The 15416-nt window shown below is 45.4% G+C and overlaps 2 protein-coding genes across 3 annotated transcripts in view; one reads left to right on the top strand and one right to left on the bottom strand.

Moving 5' to 3' along the window:
• TOM1L2 (target of myb1 like 2 membrane trafficking protein) overlaps positions 1 to 1061 on the bottom strand; it is a 53415-nt gene extending 52354 nt beyond the window's left edge. The window contains exon 1 of the mRNA XM_073648483.1: positions 923 to 1061. Within this exon, the coding sequence (XP_073504584.1) occupies positions 923 to 974 (52 nt within the window). The 5' untranslated portion in view covers positions 975 to 1061. The remainder of the gene's footprint in view (positions 1 to 922) is intronic.
• A 343-nt stretch (positions 1062 to 1404) lies between these two features.
• Positions 1405 to 15416, top strand: part of DRC3 (dynein regulatory complex subunit 3) — a 32630-nt gene continuing 18618 nt past the window's right edge. Inside the window, exons 1-7 of one of the 2 annotated variants that reach the window (XM_073648477.1) lie at positions 1405 to 1517; positions 1812 to 1985; positions 10865 to 10981; positions 11216 to 11382; positions 12150 to 12296; positions 13286 to 13405; positions 13643 to 13755. In XM_073648477.1, coding sequence (XP_073504578.1) covers positions 1835 to 1985; positions 10865 to 10981; positions 11216 to 11382; positions 12150 to 12296; positions 13286 to 13405; positions 13643 to 13755 — 815 coding nt within the window. In that variant the 5' untranslated portion in view covers positions 1405 to 1517; positions 1812 to 1834. The other variant, XM_073648478.1, reaches the window with a different exon arrangement.

Here is a 15416-nt window from a genome sequence, read left to right as displayed (position 1 = left end):
AAGTTTTCCCAATTTTTCGGACTGACTGACCTTCATTTCTTAAAGTAATGATGGCCACTCGTTTTTCTTTACTTAGCTGCTTTTTTCTTGCCATAATACAAATTCTAACAGTCTATTCAGTAGGACTATCAGCTGTGTATCCACCAGACTTCTGCACAACACAACTGATGGTCCTAACCCCATTTATAAGGCAAGAAATCCCACTTATTCAACCTGACAGGGCACACCTGTGAAGTGAAAACCATTTCCGGTGACTACCTCTTGAAGCTCATCAAGAGAATGCCAAGAGTGTGCAAAGCAGTCATCAAAGCAAAAGGTGGCTACTTTGAAGAACCTAGAATATAAGACATATTTTCAGTTGTTTCACACTTTTTTGTTAAGTATATAATTCCACATGTGTTAATTCATAGTTTTGATGCCTTCAGTGTGAATGTACAATTTTCATAGTCAAGAAAATACAGAAAAATCTTTAAATGAGGTGTGTCCAAACTTTTGGTCTGTACTGTATATAGGCTGTGTGTATATATGGGTTGTGTGTGTGTATATATGTATATATATATATATATTTATAGGGGCTGTGTATGTATATGTGTATATATATATAAATATATATAGGCTGTGTGTCTAAGAACTGTGTGTATTTATAGTGGTTGCGTATATATAGGCTGTGTGTATATGGGTTGTGTGTGTGTGTGTATATATATATATATATATATATATATATATATATATATATATTTATAGGGGCTGTGTGTATATATATATATATATATATATATATATATATATATTATATATATATAGGCTGTGTATATAGGGGTTGTGTATGTATGTATACATATATAGGGGCTGTCTATACATGGAGGCCCTGTTCTCTGTAGATGGCCGGTAGCAGACACTGCCCGGTCTGCGGGTCTCTTACCGATACACTGCCCCACCGGGGTGCTGTACGGGTTCCCCAGTAGAAACTCCATCTTGATGACAACAAACAGCAACCGGCCTTTGCAATGGTTCCCACAGACAAGCCGAGGTCCCGCCTGCTCCCTGTGGCCATTGGATGAATTTACTGCTAATCTACAACCATTGGTCCGTTCTACTGTCCATCAATTTAACAACCCGCCCATTTTTCCGCAAAAATAAGCATCATCGACATTTGATTGGACAATATTCCTGTCATTTATTTTGATATACTGACTCGTCGACGAATTAGAAATGACCAATAACTGCCCTAAATATCGCCTTTTCCGCCCCCGGCGAAGATGACAGGACCGACACCCGCCCTGTGATACTGATTGGCCAATGGCCCACGACATTGCTTGGTCACGATAAATACCCACCTTCCCGTGACGTCATTCGTCACAAGCCGTTCCTATTGGCTAATTACAATTTGAATAACAAAACTTTATTTGTGCCAGTGTTCATTTAAGTTTATGTTCATTCATTGGTCAATGCGGATCACGGGTCTCGTTTCCCTTAGCAACCAACCAAACATTTTGTAGCTTTTGCCGATCTGACTGGTAAGAAATTGATTTTTTTTGTGTTTTTCAGTTTATTCACAGCTTTTTTCAAGCCGTGCACTGAGGCATAAGGTGCATTGTCATATTACAGCAGGTACATTAGGCATAGTCAGCTGTGGGACTACAAGTACCAGTGAGTCCTACCAGCAGGTGTAATACAAAATTCTCTAACTTCTAACATGCCTTATATTATGATTTCTTGCCATTTTCGCCTATACCTCTGCTTGCTGTCAGTGAATATACAGATATCTGATGACAAATGTGAAGAAATAATTATTTTTTTTTTACTTTTAGGAAAGAAGCCGAAAACGAGCGCCATGTACGACACGGCGGAGCCGAACGTGATCGACGACGAGATGCTGAGAGACGCCGTGGAGGAGCAGGGTCCGCGGGAGGAGGCTGGCCGCATCGCCAAGATGGAGGGCGTCAGCTTCAGGAACGTCACGGGCTTGCGCCTCGACTTCAAGAGTGAGAAGAGTGTCTGCGGCATCGTGGGCCAGGACCGGCTCCAGGCTCACGCCGCCCCCTCTGGTGTCAGAGGCCCAGTGATAGGGTCACGCAGCCCCCTCGAATGTGATGGGTCCGGTGCCAGGGTCACGACGCCCCCTCGGGTGTCATGGGCCCGGTGCCAGGGTCACGCCGCCCCCTCGGGTGTCATGGGCCTGATGCCAGGGTCACACCGCCACCTTGTGTGTCAGGGGCCCGGTGCCAGGGTCACCCCGCCCCCTTGGGTGTCATGGGCCCGGTTCCAGGGTCACACCGCCACCTCGGGTGTCATGGGCCCGGTGCCAGGGTCACGCCGCCCCCTCGAGTGTCATGGGCCCGGTGCCAGGGTCACGCCGCCCCCTCGAGTGTCATGGGCCCGGTGCCAGGGTCACGCCGCCCCCTCGTGTGTCAGGGGCCTGGTGCCAGGGTCACACCGCCCCCTCGGGTGTCAGGGGCCCGGTGCCAGGGTCACGCCACCCCCTCGGGTTTCAGGGACCCAGTGCCAGGGTCACGCCACCCCCTCGGGTGTCAGGGGCCCGGTGCCAGGGTCACGCCGCCCCCTCGGTCGGGTGTCAGGGGCCCAGTGCCAGGGTCATGCGCCACCTCAGGTGTCAGGGGCCCGGTGCCAGGGTCACGCCGCCCCCTCGGGTGTCAGGTGCCAGGGTCACGCCGCCCCCTCGGGTGTCAGGGGCCGGAGCCAGGGTCATGCTGCCCCCTCGGGTGTCAGGGGCCCGGTGCCGCCTCTTCACTTTCACACTTTTCCTCCTCGACTTCCAAGAGCTATAACTTTTTTTTTTCCTGTCCATAAAGCCATATCAGGGCTCGTTCTCTGCAGTCTGAGCTGCAGTGTCACCATCATCATTCTGGACTCTGTGCGACTGTCTGATGTCTTTTTATTCAATTTTTTTGGAAGAAGAAGTGATGATAAAACAGCGATATTTATTTATTTTATTTTCATTTCCGTGTTCACCGTATGAGATAAATGTTATATTTTATTAGTTCAGACAAATACGCACTTGACGACACCAAATCTATATTTTTTTTAACTTTTATTTCCATTTTTCCATTATATATTTTTTTCATTTATTTTTTTAAGTATATACAGTACAGACCAAAAGTTTGGACACACCTTCTCATTTAAAGATTTTTCTGTATTTTCATGACTATGAAAATTGTACATTCACACTGAAGGCATCAAAATGATGAATTAACACTTGTGGAATTATATACTTAACAAAAAAGTGTGAAACAACTGAAAATATGTCTTATATTCTAGGTTCTTCAAAGTAGCCACCTTTTGCTTTGATGACTGCTTTGCACACTCTTGGCATTCTCTTGATGAGCTTCAAGAGGTAGTCACCGGAAATGGTCTTCCAACAATCTTGAAGGAGTTCCCAGAGATGCTTAGCACTTGTTGGCCCTTTTGCCTTCACTCTGCGGTCCAGCTCACCCAAAACCATCTTGATTGGGTTCAGGTCTGGTGACTGTGGAGGCCAGGTCATCTGGCGTAGCACCCCATCACTCTCCTTCTTGGTCAAAAAGCCCTTACACAGCCTGGAGGTGTGTTTGGGGTCATTGTCCTGTTAAAAAATAAATGATGGTCCAACTAAACGCAAACCGGATGGAATAGCATGCCGCTGCAAGATGCTGTGGTAGCCACGCTGGTTCAGTATGCCTTCAATTTTTAATAAAGCACCCCACACCATCACACCTCCTCCTCCAAGCTTCACGGTGGGAGCCAGGCATGTAGAGTCCATCCGTTCACCTTTTCTGCGTCGCACAAAGACACTGTGGTTGGAACCAAAGATCTCAAATTTGGACTCATCAGACCAAAGCATAGATTTCCACTGGTCTAATGTCCATTCCTTGTGTTCTTTAGCCCAAACAAGTCTCTTCTGCTTGTTGCTTGTCCTTAGCAGTGGATTCCTAGAAGCTATTTTACCATGAAGGCCTGCTGCACAAAGTCTCCTCTTAACAGTTGTTGTAGAGATATGTCTGCTGCTAGAACTCTGTGTGGCATTGACCTGGTCTCTAATCTGAGCTGCTGTTAACCTGCGATTTCTGAGGCTGGTGACTTGGATAAACTTATCCTCAGAAGCAGAGGTGACTCTTGGTCTTCCTTTCCTGGGGCGGTCCTCATGTGAACTAGTTTCTTTGTAGCGCTTGATGGTTTTTGCAACTTCACTTGGGGACACTCTCAAAGTTTTCCCAATTTTTCACACTGACTGACCTTCATTTCTTAAAGTAATGATGGCCACTCGTTTTTCTTTACTTAGCTGCTTTTTTCTTGCCATAATACAAATTCTAACAGTCTATTCAGTAGGACTATCAGCTGTGTATCCACCTGACTTCTGCACAACACAACTGATGGTCCCAACCCCATTTGTAAGGCAAGAAACCCCACTTATTAAACCTGACAGGGCACACCTGTGAAGTGAAAACCATTTCCGGTGACTACCTCTTGAAGCTCATCAAGAGAATGCCAAGAGTGTGCAAAGCAGTCATCAAAGCAAAAGGTGGCTACTTTGAAGAACCTAAAATATAAGACTTATTTTCAGTTGTTTCACACTTTTTTGTTAAGTATATAATTCCACATGTGTTAATTCATAGTTTTGATGCCTTCAGTGTGAATGTACAATTTTCAAAGTAATGAAAATACAGAAAAATCTTTAAATGAGAAGGTGTGTCCAAACTTTTGGTCTGTACTGTATATATAATATAAAATGTATTTTTACATTTTTATTAGTCTTCCTAGGTGACTTGCACAATACACTACAATACTGTAATATTGCAGAGTATTGCAAATTACTGATCCCAAATATGGCAGAATTTTTTCATTGGGGCTACCTGGTTGCCATGAGAAAATCACCAGCACCCCTTCCTCCGATTACCAATGCAGAGGCCTTCAGTGGTGACCCCCGGCACCCATGAGAAAGTCAGTAGCTCCCCTCCTACGATTGCAGACACAGGGCATTTCAGTGGGGTCCTTTAGATGCCATGAGAAATTAAGTAGCCCCCCTATCGCCGATCGCAGGGACAGGGGCTATCTGTTAGAACTCTCCTGTTAGGTTTTTTCTATCTTCCTGGTCACATGACCTTTTTTGCCTATTTAATCCTGCTCCGCCCTCCTGGCCTTGCTGGACTTCATTGTAATTTCTACTCTTAAGCTAGCCTGGTGCTTAGTTACCTTTCTCATTCAGTTTAGCTAGGTCTTCGGACCTTTATGTTCTATGTTGTGTGTTTGTCTTTTACTGCTACAATCTCTGCTAGGAGGTGTCCAACTTTATCCCAGTCCCTAGTTCTTGTAGGGATCCCTCCCTTGCATCTATAGGTCTTTGTACAGACTAGCCGAGGACTTTAGCTGGTCTGATCGCAGGATCAGGTTCCCCATTACATCGTAGGGATCTAGCTTAGTTCTATTGTAGGGACAGATCTCCTTTCTTTCCTTAGTGCTTGTAGCAGATCATAACAGTAAGTCCAGCCCAAAATTATCTCTAAGGAAAGACCTCCAGTTTGCATCATGGTGTCGGTTCAGGATTTGGCTCAACGCCTGCAGGGACTCTCTCTGGAGGTGGCCGAGCTCCAACAACACGTGAGTAGCTGTTCTGGAGCACATTTTGTGGAGCCAAAGGTACTTTTGCCTGATTTATATTTTGGTGATCAACAAGAATTTTTTTCCTTTAAAAATGCTTGTTTGTTGTATTTTCGTTTGAGACCCAGATCCTCTGGTGATGAATCACAGCGCATAGGGTTCATAATGTCACTTTTGCGCAAAGAACCTCAGGGATGGGCCTTTTCTCTCCAATCTAGTGATCCATGCTTTAGATCAGTGGATAGTTTTTTTTCTGCTTTGGGTTTGTTGTATGATGATCCTGATCGTGTCTCATCAGCTGAGACTGAATTGAGACGTTTGAGGCAGGGATCAGGTAATGTGGAAAAATATTGTTCTCACTTCCGTCGGTGGTCTGCCCAGGTGGGGTGGAACGATTCAGCTTTGAAAAGTTTGTTTCTTGCGGGGCTAGGTGAAAGGGTTAAGGATTTGCTGATTGCTTATCCCACACCTGGAAACTTGCAGGAGGCAATGCAATTAGCTATACGGGTGGACAGGAGACTGCGTGCAAGGGTTAATGAGAGTAAATCCTCTGCCATGTCAGCTCCGAGTCTTGAGAGGGTCTGTACTGACATTGGAGAGCCGATGGAGATTGGGGCGATGGCACCCCGCTCTCAGGAAAAAGACCGCAGATCTTCTGAAGGTTTGTGCTTTTATTGCGGGAAATCTGACCATTTTATTAAGAACTGCGTGCTTCGTATGAACAAAGAAAAAAAAAAAGGTCAGTTACGCCCGTATAGCCTGTTTAAATACTAAGGGGGTATTTCTTTCTGCTACTACTGCTGCTCAGGAAGAATTAACTGAATTTCGGATATTTGTGGATTGTGGTTCTACTCTGAATGTGATTGATGGGGGATTCTTGGAAAAACTTAAATTAAAACCCAAACCTTTGTCATCCCCTATTGCTGTGGTTTCTGTCGATGGCTCCTCCTTGAAGAGTGTTACTCACAAGGTCTGTGAATTTCCCCTCACTATTAATGGTATTCACCAAGAAAATTTTGATTTGGTAGTATTAATAATTTGCCTTCTCCAGTAGTTTTGGGGTTACCCTGGTTAAAATTGCACAATCCTGTACTGGATTGGTCTACCAATGAAATTAAGTCCTGGAGCCCTAAGTGTTATGACAAGTGTTGTAACGGACGTATTGCTGCGGTGGAAAAAGGGGAATTACCTGTACCTATTCAGGATTTTTGGAGAGTTTTTTTCTGAGGAGGAGTCACAAATTTTGCCTCCCCATACAGACTATGATTGTACCATTGAATTTATCCCTGGAGCGACTCTTCCTAAAAGTCGTTTATTTAATCTTACTATTCCTGAGAGAAAGGCTTTGGAGGAATACATACAGACAAGCTTGGTCGCCGGTCACATTAGGCCTTCCAAGTCTCCTGTGGCTGTTGGATTTTTTTTTGTTAAAAAAAAGGACTGCGGTTTACGTCCTTGTCTGGATTTTCGTGAGATTAATAAAATTACTGTACGCAATCCTTACCCACTGCCATTGATTCCTGATTTGTTTAACCAGTTAGTGGGGGCCAAGTGGTTCTCTAAAATTGATCTCCGGGGGGCATACAATTTGTTGCGCATGAAGGAGGGTGATGAATGGAAGACTGCTTTTAACACTCCTGTGGGTCATTTTGAGAATATGGTTATGCCTTTTGGTCTTACCAATGCTCCAGCATTTTTTCAGAATCTTATTAATGACATCCTGAGACCTTTGATCGGCAAAAATGTGGTTGTGTATTTGGATGACATTTTGATTTATTCGCCTGATCTGGAGTCTCATTGGCGGAGCGTACGTGAGGTATTACAGTTATTAATGGACAATTCGCTTTTTGCTAAGCTGGAGAAATGTGAGTTCGCTGTACAGAGAATTAGTTTTTTGGGCTACATTATCTCCAGCGAGGGCTTTGAGATGGACCCGGTGAAAGTTCAAGCTGTGCAGGAATGGCCTAGGCCTATTGGTTTGAAATCGATACAGAGGTTTTTGGGTTTCGCCAATTATTACAGAAAATTCATTAAAAATGTTTCTATTATTGTTAAACCACTGACCGATCTCACCAGGAAAGGTGCTAATGCGGTTCAGTGGACTTCTGAGGCCATTGAAGCTTTTGTGTTTCTAAAGGAGAGGTTCACCTCTGCTCCCATCCTTATGCAGCCTGATGTGACTAAGCCGTTTTTGGTTGAGGTTGATGCTTCTTCTGTGGGGGTCGGTGCGGTGTTGTCTCAGAAAAACAAGGATGGAGTACATCCCTGTGCTTTTTTAAAAAAAAAAAATTCTGAGACTGAACTTAATTACGATATTGGTAATTGGGAATTGCTGGCGATTAAACTCGCATTTGAACACTGGCGTCACCTCTTGGAAGGTGCTGAATTTCCCATTCAGGTTTTCACTGATCATAAAAATCTGATCTATCTTGATGCTGCCAAGCGCTTGAATGCCCGTCAGGCTAGGTGGGCACTTTTTTTCTCGCGGTTTAATTTTTCCGTTACTTACATCCCGGGTACCAAGAATGTTAAAGCTGATGCTTTGTCTCGCAGCTTTTCTCCCTTGGTCGGTGCTGAGGAGGAGGGGAGCATTTTACAAGAAGGTGTTGTGATTGCTGCATTGGACTCCGTTTTGGAAGATGAGATTCTTAAAGCACTGGAGAATGCCCCATCTAACACTCCCCATGGGAGGTTGTTTGTGCCTAGGACCTTTAGGAGAGATTTGTTTGTTGAGTGTCATGAGTCTCGGTTGGCAGGTCATCCAGGAATTTCTGAGACCAAGAGACTTGTGGGTCGCAGTTTTTGGTGGCCTGGATGGCAGAAGGAAGTCATTAAGTGGGTGTGTCAATGTACTGTGTGTGCTAGATCTAAGTCTTCTCATACTCCTGCTGCGGGGTTGCTTTGCCCTCTGGAGGTTCCTAGTGCACCTTGGACACATCTGGCTATGGACTTTATTACTGACCTTCCCCCCTCTGAGGGTTTCACAGTCATCTGGGTGGTCGTGGACCGTTTTAGCAAGATGTGTCACTTGGTTCCTTTCATCAAACTGCCCTGCGCTAAGACACTCGCTAAGGCCTTTGTCAAGGAAATTGTCAGACTCCATGGTGTTCCTACTGACATTGTTTCGGATAGGGGACCTCAGTCCGTGGCTCGTTTTTGGCGTACTTTTTGTGACAGGTTGGGAGTTCATTTGTCGTTTTCATCCGGATATCATCCTGAGTCTAATGGCCAGACAGAAAGGAAGAATCAGGATGTTGAGCAGTTCTTGCGTTGTTTTGTGGCAGACAATCAGGAGGGGTGGTCTGAGTTTCTGCCACTTGCTGAGTTTGCTCTTAACAACCATACATCCTCTTCTGCTGGTTGTTCGCCTTTTTTTTGTTGTTCTGGGAGACATCCGTCTTTTGGGTCATTCTCCAAATTGGTATCGGCTGTGCCTGAGGAGGAGAGTTTTTCCGGTGATTTGGAGAGAGTTTGGACGGATGTGCGTGGTAATCTTCAGGAGCTAACAAAAAATCTAAGAGGTACTTTGATAGGAAACGGCAAGAGGTTTTGTTTGCTATTGGTGACATGGTTTGGTTGTCCTCTAAGAATCTGCGGTTGAGGATTCTGTCTAAAAAATTGGGTCCCAAGTTTGTAGGGCCCTTTAAGGTGCTTCAGGTAGTTAACCAATCTGCTGTTAGGTTGGAGGTTCCTACCTCCTGGAAGATTAATCCGGTGTTTCATGTTTCTCTGTTGAAAAGAGCTTATGTGTCGGATGGAGACGCCTCTGCCACTGTTCCTCCGGTGGTGGAGGACGGGGAATACGAAATTTCCCGCATCCTAAATTGTAGACGGTATAGAGGGAGTTTGCAGTATCTCGTCGCTTGAAAGGGTTTCGGACCCAAGGATAACTCATGGGTGAGGGCGGATGATGTTTCTGCTTCCAGACTTGTCAGAGCGTTTCACAAGAGGTTTCCTGATAAGCCTGGGCATAGGGGATCCGGAGGATCCTCATAGAAGAGGGGGTACTGTTAGAACTCTCCTGTTAGTTTTTTTCTATCTTCCTGGTCACATGACCTTTTTTGCCTATTTAATTCTGCTCCGCCCTCCTGGCCTTGCTGGACTTCATTGTAATTTCTACTCTTAAGCTAGCCTGGTGCTTAGTTACCTTTCTCATTCAGTTTAGCTAGGTCTTCGGACCTTTATGTTCTATGTTATGTGTTTGTCTTTTACTGCTACAATCTCTGCTAGGAGGTGTCCAACTTTATCCCAGTCTCTAGTTCTTGTAGGGATCCCTCCCTTGCATCTATAGGTCTTCGTACAGACTAGCCGAGGACTTTAGCTGGTCTGATCGCAGGATCAGGTTCCCCGTTACATCGTAGGGATCTAGCTTAGTTCTATTGTAGGGACAGATCTCCTTTCTTTCCTTAGTGCTTGTAGCAGATCATAACACTATCAGTGAGGGCCCCTGGCTGCCATAAGAAAGGCCCCAGCACCCATAGCGCCAATCGCAGACACAGGGGCCTTCCAGGTGACGTCCAGCAGCCATGAGAAAGTCAGTAGCACCCCTCCTCCAATCGCGGACTGCGAGCCTTCAGTGGGGTCCCCCGGCAGCCATGAGAAAGTCCATAACACCGATAGCTCCTATCACAATAGTTAGAGTGTTGCCAGCTGTATAATGGAGCCATCACCCACGCTGTGTGGATTGGACTCTGCTGTGTAGCTCACTCCATACCTTCAGTGCCGACATCCACAATACGTGTACTGCGGATATTTCCGTTTAAAACTTGGGCATAGTGGACCCCGACACAAATGTGGGTCCTCCTGAGTGCTGAGACCCGCACCAGTAGGGATCCTCAAAGGTGTTTTATCACAAAAATAACAATTTTTTATCTAACTCTAGAGTAGGTGATAAATGTCTTATCTCTGGGGATACCAACGATCGTTTGGGTTCTTCGCCTTGTTCCATCTCACTGCGATCAAGATTGACTAACGTGCCATCACATAGGCATGATGCCATATAACGTATATGGGATGGAGTTCAGCGCTAGGCTTTCTCCATCAGTCCTATAGTCAGTGAGAAGAAACAAAGGATCAGATCCCCCATTTCGTAGATCGCTGTGGTCCCTCCATAAGTATCACTTGGGGAACCATTAGGAAGGTTTACTTTATAAAGTGACATGTGACACTGAATTAAACCCCTGATGTGGCCTGGACCCCAGTAATCTGATGATGAGGGTCCAGGCTGCATGATGTTACAGATGGATTAATGTCAGTTCGGTTGTTTCAGACGTCCTGAAGGTGGATAATCTGTGGCAGTTCCACAATCTGACCAAACTGCAGCTGGACAACAACATCATTGAGAAGATCCAGGGATTAGACACGTTGGTGCATTTAGTTTGGCTCGGTGAGTAAACTGCTTTCATACTATACTTCTGAGAAACTTGCAGATCCTGAAAAATGCCTTTCTGGTGTAACTCTGCACTCTGCATTCATTTGTTCCTGCACGGTGGCACTGCTGACTGTGCAGGGAACTGCCGCTTGTCCTATTCTCCCCAATATGGCGGCTGTAGTTCTCTGTACACCTGAGTGGCTGCACGTCCTTCATTCTCACATGCCCAAGTCTTTTGACATCTTACAGACCTGTCTTTCAACAACATCGAGGTGATCGAAGGCCTGAGTGCTCTCACCAAGCTGCAGGATCTCAGTCTGTACAACAACCGCATCTCGGCCCTGGAGAACATGGACAGTCAGAAGAATCTACAGGTCCTGTCCATGGGGAACAACAGCCTGACCTCACTGGAAAATGTAAGGCAGGACGTAGGGTCCGGAGGGGTGGGGTATACACTGCGATCATTTATTACCTACCCCCAAATGTATAGATAGATGTAGGATCGCTGAAGTCTGATGGCCCCCAAAGTCCCTTGTGTGAATGGAGCCATAGTGAGCATGTGCGACCACCGCTCCGATAGGCAGTGATTGGAGCAGTGGTCACGTGAACTATCCATTCACATAGGAGACTTTATGATTATTGGGGTCTCAGCAGTTAGACCCCAAGGATTATACATTAGCCACCTATCATGTGCATCTTGCTTAACCCCCTAGAAAGTCCATTAATTAATTATGGATCAATTTAACTTCTTTTAATCTTAAAGGGGGTTTTCAGTGCCAGAACAATATGGCTGCGTTGTAAGGCCAAATTCAGATGTCCGTATGTCATGGTCCGAGTACGAACCGCGATGCACAGAACAGATGCAGTGTAAGGCTTTCAAGTCCAGGTCAGGAGTCGCCAGTCCTTTCATTGTGGACCATTACACACAGATATCTGAATCCAGCTTTACAAAACGGCACCGCACCTGTCCATGTTTTGTGTCCGATATTGCAGCTTAGCTGTACTGAAGTGATTGTAGCTGAGCTGCAGTACCTGACACAACCTGTGGACAGGGGTGGTGCTGTTTAAGAAGAAAGCAGCCCGTGCAGCCCCTTTTACCCTCTGTATGTATAAATGATGTTATGAGTGAAATAGAAAACTCCTGACATCTTTACATAACACCGTGTTATTTCCTCGCCTCCAGCTCATCTACCTCCGCAGATTCAAGCAGCTGAGGACCCTGAACCTGTCAGGAAATCCACTGTCAGAAGATGAACATTACAAGTTATTCCTGGCTGCTCATCTGCCAGACCTGGTGTACCTGGACTTCCGACTCGTAGACGAGAACATAGTATGTATAATGGTCTTTTATTTGGATAGGCCATCAATATCAAATTGGTGAGGATGCAACACTTGGTTCCCCCCCTGCTGGTCGGATGAGATCAGTTGTGGAGCTGCAAAGAACAGATCCGTCAACCTTATAGTGGTCGCGGACGAGTACTACACATCTGCCCCTACTCTTATGTATAGGAGTGGATCTGCAGCACCCCGCTGCAGCCACTACACAGTTGATAATAACAAATTGATTAGGGCACCACTATTATAATGCAAAAGGTTCAACCCGCCACATACAGTTTGTGAGTAATAATCAACAAAAAAGAAGAAACACTGTATGCCTAGACAGGGATAAAAAATCAATATTTATTGGACAAAGACCATGTAGACAACACCACAATATATTAAAAACACTTAAAACATGAATGCTTCAATATATATCAAAATCCATAGCAAGCGATCGCCTCTCCTGATGAAGCTGCTCGTGTAGTGGCGATACGTGTGGGGCTCTTGGTTGCTTGCTTACCCCCCAGGTATAGCTCATGGCTCACCTTCTGGGTCAGTTATACCATTTTCTGACCTTCTACTGATGTTTCATCTTGTCAGTAGCTTTTGCCATACTTATTGTATGACGGCACCAATGCTCTATTTTTTGTGTCAGCAGCATATCTACATATGTCTTATTAACACCTTTATTTAGGTCAATCTGTGCTGTTCATCTTTTTTCTTATATGACATTATAGGGTGTCGTAGTCATAATAGACTATTACATACTGTATATTGTCTTTGGCTTGCATACATGAGGGTCTACCATATCTTGATTTGCTATGGTTTTTGATATATATACACAGTTCATGGATCTGTGCTGTGTGGCTCCGCAACTGATCTCATATGATCGGCCAGGGAGGGAACCAAGTGTTGCATCCTCACCAATCTGATATTGATGACCTAACATAACATATAAGTACTGGATGACCCCTTTAAGGCCTCCATTTTGTACCATAGAGGGACATTGCTAATGTGAAGTACCAGTATTCTATCGAGGAGCTGAATCAGAACGAGACCCTGGAGAGGGTGAAGCAAGAGGAAGAGGAGAAGCGTCAGCGAGAGCTGGATGCTCACAAGGTACTCCCCAAATAATAAACCTGATTGTGGAAGGGGCTTGGTGTTACCCTGTCCAGCCCCTTCATCACTCATGATACCATAGTACCCATCCCGTGCAGACCCCCAGTCATGTCACAATCTTACTAAATTCACTTTTTTGTTAAATTACTAAAATACAAAAACTGACCAGCACCTAATACCAAAAAGAAACAAGTGTGAACAGGTACAAGCTGCTCTGACTGATACATGTTTGTTCAGGCCGCCTATGTGGAGTATCTGAATGGCCCCTACCTGTTTGAGGGGATGTACGCAGAGGACGTAGAAGGAACCCGGCTGTCAACTCTTCCCGCTGTAGCTGAACTTGTGGAATCATATCCTTTTATTATGCATCTTGTACAGCAGTGAATATGGCGGTATTATGTGGGCTCATCCAGGGAACATTATTGAACGAACACCTGACTTTCCACAGAAAACCTGTAGAAAGACTGTGCAGACCAGTTTAATATGTTCAGGAACTGTCCCAATTCTCATGCTCTATAACTTGCCTTTTTCTTTTCTCCAGTGGGTGGTGTCTATTCATCTGCATTCTGCCAGCACTGTAGGTGCGGAAACTTCCTTTCCTTCACTTCCCAGTATGCATTACTTCTACCATTGTCCAATGGCTTGCCTACGCTAAGATGAAAGTCGTTTCTCTGTTATGTTTGTAGGCGATTTGACAGACAGTAGATCAGAGAGACAAAGACCGACTTCCTGTAGAGAGACAAAGACCCGCCTCCACTTCCTGTAGACAAAGACTCGTCACCACTTACTATAGAGACAAAGACCTGCCCCCACTTCCTATAGAGAAAAATACCTGCCCCCACTTTCTGTAGACAGACTCATCACCACTTCCTGTAGACAAAGACTCGTCACCACTTACTATAGAGACAAAGACCTGCCCCCACTTCCTGTAGAGAAAAATACCTGCCCCCACTTCCTGTAGACAAAGACTCCTCACAACTTACTATAGAGACAAAGACCTGCCCCCACTTCCTGTAGAGAAAAATACCTGCCCCCACTTCCTGTAGACAAAGACGCGTCACCACTTACTATAGAGACAAAGACCTGCCCCCACTTCCTGTAGAGAAAAAAAATGGCCTCCACTTCCTGTAGCGAAACAAAGACCCGCCTTCACTTCCTGTAGAGAAACAAAGATCCGTCAACACTTCCTGTAGAAACAAAGACCCTCACTTTGGGTAGAGACGAAGTCCTGCCCTCACTTCCTGTACAGCGACGAAGCCCCACCCTAACTTCCTCTACAGAGACAAAGACACACTTCCTGTAGAGAGACAAAACCCCGCCTCCACTTCCTATAGAGAATCGAAGACCCGCCTCCACTTCCTATAGAGAATCAAAGACCCGCCTCCACTCCCTGTAGAGAAACAACGAACCGTCTCCACTTCCTGTAGAGAAACAAAGATCCTTCTCCACTTCCTGTAGAAACAAAGACCCCCACTTTGGGTAGAGGCGAAGTCCTGCCCTCACTTCCTGCACAGCGACGGAGCCCCACCCTAATGTCCTGTACAGAAACAAAAACCCACTTCCTGTAGAGAGACAAAAACCTGCCTCCACTTCCTATAGAGAAACAAAGACCCGCCTCCACTTTCTATAGAGAAACAAAGACCCGCCTCCACTTTCTATAGAGAAACAAAGACCCGCCTCCACTTTCTATAGAGAAACAAAGACCCGCCTCCACTTTCTATAGAGAAACAAAGACCCGCCTCCACTTCCTATAGAGAAACAAAGACCCTCCTCCACTTCCTGTAGAGAAGCAAAGACCCTCCTCCACTTCCTATAGAGAAACAAAGACCCGCCTCCACTTCCTATAGAGAATCAAAGACCCGCCTCCACTTCCTATAGAGAATAAAAGACTCGCCTCCACTTCCTATATAGAACCAAAGACCCGCCTCCACTTCCTATAGAGAACCAAAGACCCGCCTCCACTTCCTATAGAGAAACAAAGACCCGCCTCCACTTCCTATAGAGAAACAAA

Source organism: Phyllobates terribilis, unplaced genomic scaffold, assembly GCF_046119375.1.
Source record: "Phyllobates terribilis strain yellow unplaced genomic scaffold, ASM4611937v1 Scaffold_9__5_contigs__length_417890890, whole genome shotgun sequence".
NCBI classification, from domain to species: Eukaryota; Metazoa; Chordata; class Amphibia; order Anura; family Dendrobatidae; genus Phyllobates; species Phyllobates terribilis.
This window is presented reverse-complemented; position numbering and strand designations above follow the sequence as displayed.